Consider the following 14180-nt stretch of genomic DNA (forward strand, 5'->3'; position numbering starts at 1 on the left):
GACTCAGTGAAGAGGAGCTGTGTTCAGTCTAGTTCTCCACAACTGCATTTTCTGAGTCTATTCTTGCAACGAAAGTAGTTCATGAGGCTCAATACACCAAAAGGCTTTTTATTCCTTGTTGTTTTCTAGTCTGTCTGTCTGTTTGTTTGACTGGAAGTAGTCGCACTTGAATGCTCCATTTTTGGTGTAGAGCACGTAGTACAGTGCCATTCGGGCTATAACAGTAGTTCAGAGTGAGCAGTAGACAGAAACATATAGATTCTGTACATACAGAAACATATAGGTTCTGTACATAATTATGTTGACTACTTTGACCTCATTTCCCAATGAATAAAAGATTGTGAATAAAAGATTTGTAATTGCAACTTGAGTTTAATATAAAAGATATTTACTCCAGCCTTCATTAAAATTTCATTGAATATCTTATTTCCATTTTATGTTTATTCATGTTGTGATCATGTAATTTTATTATATTAAATAAATAAATAAATATGCTTGCATATTTATGTCTCCTAAACTTTACAATTTGTTCTTATCTATCATTTTATCTTACTGTTATAGTAATCTTTAAATGTAGGATGGAGGCTATTTTCCCTTAAAGGTGATATTTGCAGATAAGGAAATAGTTTCTTCGAATTAACCTGTAATCATAAAGTTGGTTTTGTTCATGATTATGATGATTTAAAAACTAGTAAATTTTCTTACCAGTTATTTCTCTATTTTACAAAATCAAAATCTATGTACATATATTAATAGCTAGTGTCTATTTTCTAAAAAAAAAGTTTATTTGTCCTTAAGGATTCTATATCTTGGATCCTGTCATTTCAGGACTGTATAAAGTCTCCAGAATCAGTTCTTTCTAGAGATTTCTTTGTAAAGGAACCAGATATTGTTTGAAGTGGTAAAATAATGTACGTCACTGGTTTTTGTTTTGTTTTTTTCATCAGATTTTTTATTTTTTAAGACTCTCATAACTCCTTAAAGAGATTTTGTTAGATTTAGCAGCACAAAATCCCATTTTTATCTGGCAGGCCTGTCAAGAATTTCTGGTATAATTAAAGTAGGATTTTCTTCTGGATGAAGTTAATTTAAAACATATCTATTTCCCTGTGTTTCAGGGAACTCCATAAATCCAAACTCTATCCCTCAAAATATTACTTAACCTTTTCAAATCCACAAATCTCTAGGTATAAAATTTCTTACCATGATTTATTCTGGCGCAGAGATTAATTATGTTGAAAGTGTTTCCTACTTATATTTATATACATTGTAGGCAATTTATGGTCTGTACTAATCTCTTTAAAACCAGCATTATAAAGATTAAAAATGGAAATATTCTCTTTGAAGTGTGAATACTTTATCCTGATTCTGTCAATGAAAGTTAGAAAGAAATTAAAATCAAGCTAAAGTTAGTATCATGGACAAATAATCAATCATAGCTCACAACTGATTAAAGCAACTTTTGTCACTTAAACTTTTTCACTGAAGGATGAATTTAATAACTGGCTCCACCGAATACAAACTTTAGACTGGTCTGAGAATGCATTACTTGCAATCAGGTTCATGCCAGGCACATACCTTTAATCCTAGCATAGGCGGTCAGGTCTCTGTGAGTTTGAGGCCAGCCAGGCCTACACAGTAAGTTCCAGGCCAGCCAGAGATGCATGGTGAGATGCTGTTAAAAGCAAAACAAAGCTCTAAGACCAACTTAATATTATGGCAAAACTTAGCATATAAACGTTAAGTGTTGTGCTGTGTGTGCTGTCAGCGTTGGCAGCCAAGGAGAACCTGCCACTTCATATTCCCAACTCCTGCTCTTGTCTCTTTGAAAGTTAAGACCACGAGTTCTCAGAGAGCACTTACATGGGAAATTTGAAGAAGACAGAGACTTATATAGTTTTTTCAAAACATATGGTTTCTTAGGATTCTTTGTGATCATGATAAGTTGATTATACTAAAGCAATTACCTAATTACCTGATGAAAAAATGACTTCCATCCTCAAGCCTTTTTACACAGCACTGAAAGGTCTTGTAGATGCTTTAAGTCGGAACAATGTGCTCTATTTATCTTTTCCCTTCTTGCTTCTTTTCTTTACAAGATCTTGGCATAGAGCTTTGGCAAGCTCACTGTGTTAGGCACCATTGCCTGCTGAGATGTGCGGGCTTGACTTTGGGCCTAAAGCCACCACGGCTCATGATTCCTTCCTATGTTTCTAGTTAATGAAGAGAAGGATTACTGTGGGGAAGAGAACAGCGTAGGTGAGGACTGAGTCATGTTCACGCCTTTGGTGTTCACTCACTCAGTATGCTTTATTGATAAGCAGGAAGAGGAGCCTTCCTCATTCACTAATACAGTCTGTAGTGTGCTCGTGCCTTAGATGTATGGACTGGTTTTGTGTGGCTAATGAATGGATGAGTACTTTTTAAACCCTGTTTACTTTCTCCTATGTATCTGCCTGAAATAAATGTCTACCTCTATGTAATATAAAGGTAGACATTAGGGGATTTTGTAGTGCTCCTGTGACTGTGGCGCAGTAGAATTCTAGTAATAACATTATAACATGTATGGTTTTTATATGATCAGTTTAGGCTCTGTTTAGCATACTGAACAGGGGTCTTAATATCCTATTTCTAGCTCTGCCTAAAAAGTGTGTCATATTGGTATTTCAATAACTTTCTTATAACTTGAACTATTGTATGTAAATACATATTTTATATACATTTTTGGTCACAGCAAGTTTTCAAAGTAATATAATAAGATGACAGTTCTTTAGTTCCTTTATTTTGTTTTAATTCATAGATGTCATAATTACTGATCTCCAAAAACCTGAAACATGAATTTGCATGACATTGTTTAATGCCATGCACTTTTCAGAATTGAATGGGACTTTTCATTGTAATGGATGACTTCTAAGTACTCACATGCATCATTACCACTCCCAAATATTCATTTTTAACTCCTTCCCATTGTGAACAGAAAGTGACAGAGCAAATTATATTCCTCGTTTTAAGTATGGATTGCTGCCTAGTCGTGTAGGCCTTTTGAGCTGTGACTTGGGACATTTCACATGACTGAAATGAAAAAAGAAAAATCTTTTTATAATGGAAAGATTGTATGAAACTCAAATTTCAGTAATCTTTAGGAAGTTTTAATATAGTTCAAAGGCAGAGTTGGGTAGTTGTGACAGAAATCATTTATTATCAGGCTCATGGCAGAAAAATTGAGGCTAATTAATTCAATTCTTATTCTGTCCAAAAAGCTGTAGGAATCCCATTTCTGCTGACAGTGATAGGTTCATATCAGTCACAAGTAGAAGTGTTCTATGCCAGGTGAAAAATGAACCTTTCATAAAAGGAAGTGACCAAAGGTTAATCCATTTCCTCTGGATAAGAGCAAGGATATTTCCTTGTTCCTGCTGGCAGCCTCCTTACACCACAAAGGAAATGAGACTGTGCCCAAAGTGCACATCCACAAGAGGAAGCATACAGCACCACAGGGAAATGGAACGGGAAGCAGCCTCATTTTGTGTTTCCTCTTCTGCAAGTCAATCAGATGAGTCAGTTTATCTAAGGTGATTTGCACTTTCTGTTATTGACAAACTCAACTTAATATCTACTATACCGTGAGAATACTGAAGCCTTCACAAATTTCAGAGAACTATGCCCTACTTAGTGGAACATGCAGAGAAAACCGTGTACTGGGAAGTTACCTACTGATGGGCTTCAGTCTTCTAATGAGTGCTTTGAGGCCTTGGATTACTGTCCTAGCTGCAAACCTGATGCACATGTTGCTGCTCCCACCCCTCAAGTGAGAACCCGTCACTTACTCAGCTTTGCACGGTCACACAGCTGAAGCGTTGTAGAGTGACCCAAGTCATCTCCATTGTCCATTTCCATTTTGTACCAAACAGAAAACTGAGTTTTATATGGTGAAAGTTGGCTGGTGTTGATGCCTGCAATGCACTGAAGGTGTTGGCAGGAGACAGGTCACTGGGGTTTGCTCTATATAATTTGTCCTCTCGAAAAACAGTTCAAGTTACTATTGACAATCTGAAAGCAGACTAGAAATATTGAAACTTGGTATGGTGATAATACATTATTAAGAAACTTCAAAGGCCCTTCCCTGCTATTTATTTCATTAGCATGCTTGATACTGTGTGAAAAATGTCAATGCACGAAGTTCAATCTTCTGAATTCTTTCCTTCTACGTTTTAGAGTTATAGTTCTTTGTTATCAAACACATTCTATGGGCACTGTTGGGAAAGGAGATGAATTTGTAACACATGAAGTGCTTGTTTACTCTGTAAATGGTGGATAGCTTCTAACCCCACTTAGAAGAATCAAGAAAATTCTTCTTCACTAGAGAGTCATAGAAAAACCGCACTAACACATGTGTGTGATGTCAAGTGTGCAGCTAGTGCACATCTGTAATTTGTGTTCTTGGGTGGCTGAGAAATTTGTAGTGTAATGAAGTTTGAAGTTCACCTGGGTTGCAAAGAGGGACTCGGTTAAGTTAGGGTGATTTACTTTTTCTATTACTGAAAGGTATAAACCTGAACTTTGTAACCAGTTGATACTGTTTTAAACTTTGGGTGTAGGAAGACTCCACTAATTAAAAAGAAGACAAACCTATGTGCTATGTCATGTAAAGGTGTGTGTGTGAGAGAGAGAGAGGGAGAGACAGACAGACAGAAAGATGGAGAGACACACACAGAGAGTTAGACAACGACAGAGACAAAAAGAGAGAGAAACAGATACAGACTTTAATATAACTTTTTCTATTATAATCATCTGAATCCGTTTGATGAATAGCATAACTTTTTGTTTAATACATTGAGTATGTTTAGAAAAATAAGTTATTTTCAAAATTAAGTGATCTATAATGAAAATTCGTTTTTCCCTATAGCAATCCTATAAATGATAGACTTTTATATCTTACCTTGAGATAGCCAAAAGAATGCCTTCTACTTTAATATCATTAGCATTCAGAGTGTCTATTGTAAACAGAAAAGCTGTGCTCTCATCATCTCCCTGTTTCAGATATGGTCCTTGACCAGCAGGTCAGCTCAGGCCAGCTGAATGAGGACGTGCGCCACAGGGTCCACGAAGCCCTGATGAAGCAGCATCATCACCAGAGTCAGAAAAAGCTCACTAACAGGATTCCTATCGTCCGATCTTTTGCTGATATTGGCAAGAAACAATCAGAGCCAAATTCCATGGATAAAAATGGTAAGTGCTCTTTCGTATCTACTATAGGACCATAGGCATTAAATTCTTTCTAGTACTTAAAACCTTTTATCTGAAAATTGTTTATTGAAATTAATATTGTTTTAATAGAATTGTTTCCATTTGTGTGTGCATATATATGTATATATACATAGATATTACATATAATATATACACAAAAATACACTGTATATTGGTCTTATTTTATCATTAAATTTTATCAAAAAACTTGTTTTTAGAAAAGCTTATAGAAAGAGTCAAATAAACCATTTCTAATTGTAGTGGCCTTCTAATTAAGTCATCTATTTTGTAGAAAAAGGTTTTCCCATCTTGGCCATGGTCAACAGATTTTATTACGGATAATAAAAGAGCACAGTGCTCTTTACACTGCAGCGTCTCTGTGTGCAGGGAGCCCCCGCCACATCTTCACGGCATACGTGAGCAGGATGACTTCCTAGTAACCCTGCTCTTCTGTTTTCTCCTTGGATGAATTTAGTCATTCATCATTTACATCGGGAAATTGCTTCAGTTTTTGTTATCATAGCTTCATAAAGGAAAATGACGTTATCATAAAGATATTATGAATTTGTTATTCTTGTATCAGCTATAAATGCTTCTGAGTTCTAAAACAAAACTTAGTGGCAGGAATGTAGTCCAGTCAGTAGAATGCTTGTTAGTGTGCAGTGTCTCGCGTTTTATCTGCCGCACTAGGTAAGCGGGACACACTCACACTTACACTTTCAGAGTTTAGGTAGAAGCTGCAGAAAGTTCAAGGTTAACCTCAAGTACATAGAATGTTCATGATCAGTCTAGCAATAAGATGTTGATTTAAAAAATCAAAAAAAGTAAGAATATTTTCAAATGATTTTTTAGAAAACCTGACTTATGCAAAATTGACCACAGTTACATGGACTGACAGAACAACATATTTCTGTGATTTTCTTCCCTTTTCAAACATTTCAGATATACTTTACAAATACATGAAGATAAGTTTCCTTTAGACTCTGCATTGTGAGGGATTTTCATACTACTGAGTCAAATGTACAGAAACAAAAGAAATACTTCAATGAATAGTTCAATTTGTTTCAGTGTATCTTAAAGTCATGAAATACATTAAGTCTCAGGATTTAATGCTGAATAGTAATGAATGATATATTTCTAATTGAAAAGTCACAACTGGAATATTTGTTTTCTATCTAGGTACTATGAAAGAGGTGTATCTTTCGTTGAAATCCCTGTGACTGGGTAGACAGAGTTCTCCCTTTTCTTATACTAGAAGGCCTATTCCTCTTGTTCCTACTCTGTTACCCTTTGGTATTCTCAACTCTTGTCTGTGTTGCTTCGTGTTTCTACATTGGGTGTCTGTCTGTATGAGAATGTGTTATCCAGTGATTACACACTATAAAGCCAACAAAGGCAGCTGAATTTTTGTTTTTAATTTTTAATAATTCACACACATGGAAATGAACATAGAAGCTGTCCGTGACAGACAGTAAAGCACTGGTATAAAGCATAGACGCGTGTTTATGGAAGTGTCCTATGTATGCCATGGCGAATACCCACTTACGTTAGTAGTTTCAAGTGACTATTCAAAATGTAGAACTAACGCTGAGACAAATACTATATTTAGATTAATTCATATTCAAAATTATAGTTTGATTTAAAATGTATATATTAATGTGAAATTGAAGATTTTATAATTTGAGATATAAATGTAGGGTTTACTTTTTAAAGGGAAACTTGAGGACAATTTTATTAGATTTTAAGAGGAAAACCCCTGGAGAGACAAACTTACGATAAGTTCTGGCCTCTGCCTAGGGAAAGGGAGACCATGCTGTTGAAGCTATTGCTTTAACAGTGCAAACCAATCTAGAGATTTAGTAATTTTTATGGGTGTTTTAAGTTTTCTTGATTCTTAAAAATCTTTTTAAAATATTCCATGTTTTAATTTCCAGAAATTTTGGAAAAATTTTGGACAAATAAACAGTCTTCGTCTCAGTACTTTTTCCGACATCAGACAAGAAGGTGTAGACCAAACTGTGTTACTGAAACAGCTAGTCCTCATACGTTGGTGCATTTCTATAGTCTTTACTTCAGTTTTCACTGAGAATAGTGTTTGTATTTGAAATGTTTGATACACTTTAGGGAAAGGAAAGAAGAGGTGGAATTTACTGACCTGACCCTATTTGTCATGTGCAGACCTATACTCACTGCTGACTTTGAAACTTCCACTACCCTAAGGAGAGAGGACAGAAGCACAGCTGTGAATCACAGGTCCACATGCAGATGCAGTGACACAGCATCACAGAGAGTACCTTTGTTTTAGCTGTGGCTTAGTTTTTCTAAAAGCTAGAATCTGAGTAATTCTGTTGCCATCTGTACAGTCAACCTTTACATGAACACATACAAATCTTTCCAGGGCATGTGTTAGGGTAATAGACACTTGGAGGCACTCATAATAAGATTCATATATCCAATTAAGTATTGTTGTGCAGCATCCTGTCAGCAGTGCTTTCTAGGCCTGGGCTTCCAACGCCTCCTCATGACTCTGTTTTGCTTCCTCACACACTTTACATAATTATGTGTTCTGAGAAGTCTGAAAATGTGTATAGACCTCAGCAATTTAGAAGTAAGGCTCCTACCCACAAGTGAAAAAAGTGCGAAAGACCTTTACTACTCAGGCTCTCAATCTACTCGTGCACTCTATAAACTGACAAACGAGATAAACAGAGAAATTGGAACTCAAAAGCATAAATACAGAATTGACATTCTGTTTCAAAACATGGATAGAGACTTAATTTTTATGGTGTAAGAGTAAAGGGGGATGCAATGGAATCCTACCATGCAAAAGCATAAATGTAATAGTCTTTTTATTAAAAAAGAAAACACTCGAGCAAAACATTTTTACTCAGAAAAATGGACTTTTCCTTTTTTAACACTGTAAAATTAAAATTAATAGAGGGTTTTCTAAAAAACTTGACAACAGAACAAGCTTTCTTTAAAAGAAGCAAAGATATAGAAACAAATTATCTACCTTTGTTTAGTGTGTTTTTGTTTTAGGATCAAAAATTTGAAATGTCCTTAAAAAAATGAAGTGATATTTACATAAAGAAATCTAAGTAACATTTAGAATGAAGTTTCTGTTTCCTTAACTGACTGCTCTTGGATATGTTACTTGTTCTCTCAAGGATTAAACATCCAGATACTGCATTTCAAATGCAAGTCTTCTTTGTTTTATATGTTACATAAAAAAATAATATATTTTCTTTCTCTTTTTTCCCACTCCACATTTTCTGTCTGTTACTTTTCTTTAGCGATTTGTGATTTTTTTTTCAATCTTACCTACAAATTCTCTGATGTATATATGTATGTATGTATGTAAATATTTTTGGTATTCTGCACATTATCCTCAGGGTTAAGATGCAAGATGCTATGGATTCACCATGCATTTTTAATGCCACCATGCTGTGTTTAACTTTCACTTTTCATTAAGCATCAAAACTGTGAGAATTAAATGACTGATTCTGATGTTTCAATAGAAAGTGACAGTTACATTTGGCAAAACAATGGCAAAAAATAATAGAAAATTGTATTTACTTTGACATTAGAACCCTGAAAAGAATACTGAAATGAAAATATCAAGACTATTCAAGTCATTTCTTGATTCTAGAAACACATTTCAAACACAAATGTGACTTGAGTTAGATGATCAAGAAACTAAACTACATTAATGCTTCTATTTGTCATTTCTGTCACGCATTCCTGTACACATGGAGTGGCTTACATTGCAATTCTGTAATTTTCTGATTACATATTTTTGATAATTCTTGGGGCTCATGGCTTCTGTAGCATAGGGTATCTTCACACCCCCATTCATTACCACTAATCTCTATTTCTTCTCCTACTTCCTACCTTTTCTCCCTCCTAGTTAGAATAATTTCCAGTTCTCATTTTTATTTATAACATAAAAATAGTTAAAGAGCTTCTGCTAATTTCTTCTAATTTACTGTTGAGAGTCTTAAGTGAAGAACACTTAGATGGGCTATGCGTTGAGTATCTGACCTGGGTAGGTTGAAGCCCTTCCTGTAGTATACACAGATGTATGGTTAATGATATTTCTTTGTGGTTTTTAATTTGTTTTACTGCCTTAAAGTTACTTTTCTTATAATGCTGCAGTTTTATTACCAGATACATGATGCCTTTATGTGTTTAGATATTCACTTTATTTATAAAGCACTGTATTATTGTAAATAATATAGTATGTAGTATTTATTCCTCATAACAATCTACCTTGAAAGGAGAAAGCTAGAATATTACTTCTTAATGTTGCTTAAGAGAAAGCACATTAAGAGATTCCTATATATGAAAATGTGAACAATTCTACTGTTAAAAGAAAATTGAAATTATGTTAATTATTAACATGGTTTGTGTATATATTTAGAGGCTGTATTGTCATTGAGCTATGAAAAATAGACTACATTTTAAGAACAAATATATTTCTAAGATAACATGTTTAAGGTTTTAATTTTTATTTGAAACTAATTATTTTGAGGCATATCAAATTTCAACAATTAATGGCATGAATACTCTTTCCATTTTTGAAGCTTAGCTCACCTAATCCTAATTTCCTAAAGATTTATCTCTTTCTCCATGTTCTCTATTTCCATAAAATGTATTGTTGCACATATATGTAACTTTGTCATTCATCTCTATATTTCTTCATTTTGCTGTCTTGTGTCTGTCTCTAACAGGCTCATCTCATCTCTGTACCTCCCTCATCTCCTACCCTTTGGGTATCTAAATGCGTTGAAGGTTCTGAGGTAGTGTAACCATCCAGCTTGGACTCTAGGATAATAGTACTGTACCTCCATGTCTTCACCCCAGTTTCCTTCTACTGCACAGGATTTATGTTGGATTAACCAGTAATAAAGAATGACATATGAAGGAAATAAACTATCTAACGATTTGATTTAGGCCAGGTAAAAAAATGTAAAACTTATTTTATGTCATGCATTCACAAAGTTTACAGATAGGAAAGAGCTATATGTAAAGCCTCAAATACGATTCAAAGAAAATCAAACAGGTGCTAATATACATGCAATACACTCTACACTTTAATTCATCTATAATAAAATAAAACAAATTAATTTTTATTAAAAATAAAGAACCATATATTTAACAGATAAAGTAATAGTATAAATAAACTTAAATCTTGAATAAAAAAGGATGGTGTTATATTTCTCAAATATTTACATTTAAATAGTTATAGACTTTAATCAGGTTTTGAATAATTTTCATGAAATCTAATAAAATTACTAAGTTAAATGTTTCTTCATGGCATTTTCATGCCTTAAGATTTACATATTTTAATAGTTCAGGCAATGTAAGTTTTCACTATCATTTGATTATATGAATTTTTATCTAAGCATTTACCAGTGCTCATGTTGTAGGAATGAGAAAGAAACAGGGAAAACTGCTTGTTTGTAAGTAATTAGAAAAGTTATCATAAACTAATAATATACTTGCAAAGTTTCTAAATATGTAAGGATTTATTTCTAAATTTTTTATATTTTTCCCTTCAAGAGGAAAATATCCTTGCAAACTCTTTTCTATTCTTTTAGAAAATAGTCACTGTGCCTAAAAATTGTCATTTTATAAATGACATTTTTTCTTATAGAAATTGTATTAGAAATATCCTTCTCTATATTTGACCATCTGTTTTATGTGACAATCTTTGAGTCCATGAAGTGTGTTTTGAAATCTAAGCCCATCATCTTCTTGCAAGTGGTGATACTTGAATTAAGTAGACTTCAAGCCAGGAGTTATAGTAGACAGCACATTATGAGAGCTATTCTACGGTCTGAGGAATCTGGTGGTTCTGTGGACTGTTACAATGCATGCATTTTAGCCTCATGTATATAACAAAATATATAAGAGTTATTTAAAGCGTTGTAATTTTTCCCTAAATAACACAAGCTAACCTTTTAAACTTAATTCTTAAACCCACATATTTTCTGTGCCCTACAAAGTTGTCAAAACTCCTTATTTAATAAGGAGTTATTTAATAATTTAATGTATAGTTTTAGAAGAAGCACTTCTAAATGATTCTAAATTCAGATTTTAAATCCTATTTAAACTTTGAGGGACTTTAGATGTGACAAATACTGTCATGCATTTTCTAAAGTATAGAAGATACAAATACGTGTGGTTTCCATACCTATACAGAGGATGGCTGCACTGTAGTGCACATTCTTCCCTCTCTGCAGGTTCTCTGAACTTGTCTGTACTCTTGAAATACACAGCTCTTATTGTCATCCAGTGTGCTTCTTACTTGACATTCAAAACTAGGTCATTATTGAAATCACTTAAAATATTCAGACTGTAGTTCTTAATTCACTTTCTGATTATCAGTTTTAGAAGGTAATATTTTATACTTTTAATTCTTAAAACATGAGTAGTATAGAAGAGTAAATTTCCAGATATATTTATTACAATTATCCAAAACTCGCAATATATATATATATGAAAGAAAAACCAGATTTTTCAAATTATAACTTCTAGCATATTTGCTATCTGATTCAATCTCATCAAAGTTGGTTTTGTATTGGGTTGACTCTTTTTATGTGTTTTCTTACAGCATTATGTAAGTGATATTTCATGTAGCTGCTGACTACATGGCATAAATAATTATAAGAAAACATATATATTTTATTTAATTTTTCTTAACATGAGTCTTACCACTTAATTTTACAGAACATCTAATAAATTTAGGTTTAAATATAGCTAATGTTCCAACTCATGCAATTATGGAGAAATGTTGTGAAACTGGGGATTGAAGACATCTGTTAGTAGCACAAATGCATTATGTAAAGGCTTTTTAAAAATAACAGTTATTATTTTGAGAACAGTAAATTGAATGGCTGCTGATGAACAATTCAGTTGTAGCTGTGCGTTGCAGGTAGAGATGGGAGAATGTAAAGTTTGTCTGACTTCCCTTGAAGAGTATTCATTGCCCTGAACTATGTACTCAAAATTGAGAATCTGTGTCCATGGTTTGAGGTGAACTCACTTTAAAAAGTCATTAGATCTTTACCTTCACAAAATTCATTGTTTTTCTGTTTTGATGGAAGCAGAAAAATACTTAAATTTTAGAGTATTAAATCTATTCCTTTCTAACAAAGTGATTTTAATCCAGAAAATGTTATCTATTAACAGATGATCTCTGACTGTCAGACTTACAAGTCTAAGCAGTGAAATTATATGAGCATGTAAACTAAGTAATTTTGGTTTTAATCATCTTTGTTGATCAGCAAAAAATTGAAGTAAAAAATTCCGACACCATTTAAGAGAGTTAGAGAAGTTCAGAATTGGCAGGATCCGGGGCGGGGGGGAGATGAAGTTGAATTCTGATTAAAACTGAAATGGCATCATGTAGAGAGAAAAGGTAGGCACAGAGAGTAGGTCCCATGTGTGAGATCCATGAATGTAAAACACAGATTTTGAAGCCACTGAGTTAAAAATGCAAAAATAGTCACAGCTTCAACACTGTATTGACATTACCCACTTCACAGCAAAAGTAAAAACATGGTCAGAGGGTAGGCTGAGCAAAGTGGGTTAATCATAATTTACAGCCAACTGTGGCGTATTTAGGGCTGTTACATAGTAAGTGATGGAACTTAATGTCTTCTGGTCACTGTCACACCCCATGTGATCCTGCAAACTAACCTCACCTTGCATACAAGGGAGAGACCCACATCATAATTGTAATTTCAGTAACGTTCATGAAACACCAGTGCAGCGCTGGTTTAGTGACCATTTCTTCCATAATAGATAAATAGCAGAGCTTATGTAACTGAATAGGTATAGGCACAAAATCACATGTGTTTCTAATAAGCTCCATTTTTAACTTTCATTGCTAAAGAACACAGTGATCTGGATTTTTAAACGTAATAGAATGAAAAATATTTTGAAGACTTACCAGTATCCATCCTTTTTTATATTGTCAAAAATTCTTCAGAGTTTGAAAGTTAGGTCTTTTAAAATATATGCAATTCATTTTTATTTATATTTAGAAATAAAATAGTAGTTTATGGTTAAATTTAATTAAATTTTGTAGGCACCTTTTCAAAGAGATTAACCATTTAGTGTTTTAAATTGATAATTGGCTTAAATGTTCTTGATTGATTTCTCCCATTTCTATCTGTAACTGATAATCTTTGTATTGATATAGTTCCATTTAATTGAACATTCATGCTTACAGCATAAGCTTGTTAAAGTTTCTACTGAGTTTGGTTAAATTGGAGTTCACATTTCACCCACTATAAGTAGTTGTCTGTGTTCTGCAATAACAATCTCTTTTAGCAGGTCAGGTCGTTTCTCCTCAGTCTGCTCCAGCCTGTGCTGAAAATAAAAATGACGTCAGCAGGGAAAACAGCACCGTAGACTTCAGCAAGGTAAGTGCCCTCTCCTCCACTAAGGAAGCTGCTAAGTCCCTAGTAAAACTGCTACCTGTGGACACATTTGCATGCCTCTATTTGCTTTCTTAGCTGAAGCCTGAAATTGTTATAGACAAGTGTCAGAGTTCAGTCTACACGCAGGGCTTTGCCTGTTTGAGAAAACAGAAGTGTAAATTTTGAGAATCTTTTGGATGTAGCCACTCAGAGTAACCCTTGCAGTAGAATAGACAAGTGAACATTGTAAGGAGCTTATTCTGTTGTATAAAAACATGTGCTAGATTCCCTCCATCAAAATCACCTTCCCGTTACTTGTAGAAAAACAAGTCTTTGATATAAGTCTCTATCATTGTATTTGGGGAAAGTCAGTGAAGGAAACCCTCAAAGGTAAAATTAGCAGAACTTTGAATAAAAACATATAGAAGGTTTATTATGGTGAAAGCTACTTCAAGTTGCATTTGATCTAAATGAAATAATTTGTTTAAATTTATACTGAGAAAA

At 33.7% G+C, this 14180-nt stretch overlaps 1 protein-coding gene across 5 annotated transcripts in view; it reads left to right on the plus strand.

Annotated features, from left to right (window-relative positions):
* The window catches only part of Slc4a10 (solute carrier family 4 member 10), a 279408-nt gene that overhangs the window by 179240 nt on the left and 85988 nt on the right, over positions 1 to 14180 (plus strand). For 3 of the 5 annotated variants that reach the window (XM_032903383.1, XM_032903384.1, XM_032903382.1), the window contains exons 6-7: positions 5041 to 5229; positions 13588 to 13679. In XM_032903383.1, the coding sequence (XP_032759274.1) occupies positions 5041 to 5229; positions 13588 to 13679 (281 nt within the window). The remainder of the gene's footprint in view (positions 1 to 5040; positions 5230 to 13587; positions 13680 to 14180) is intronic. The other 2 variants (XM_032903385.1, XM_032903381.1) reach the window with 1 other exon arrangement.

This window comes from Rattus rattus, chromosome 5, assembly GCF_011064425.1.
Source record: "Rattus rattus isolate New Zealand chromosome 5, Rrattus_CSIRO_v1, whole genome shotgun sequence".
Classification (NCBI taxonomy): domain Eukaryota; kingdom Metazoa; phylum Chordata; class Mammalia; order Rodentia; family Muridae; genus Rattus; species Rattus rattus.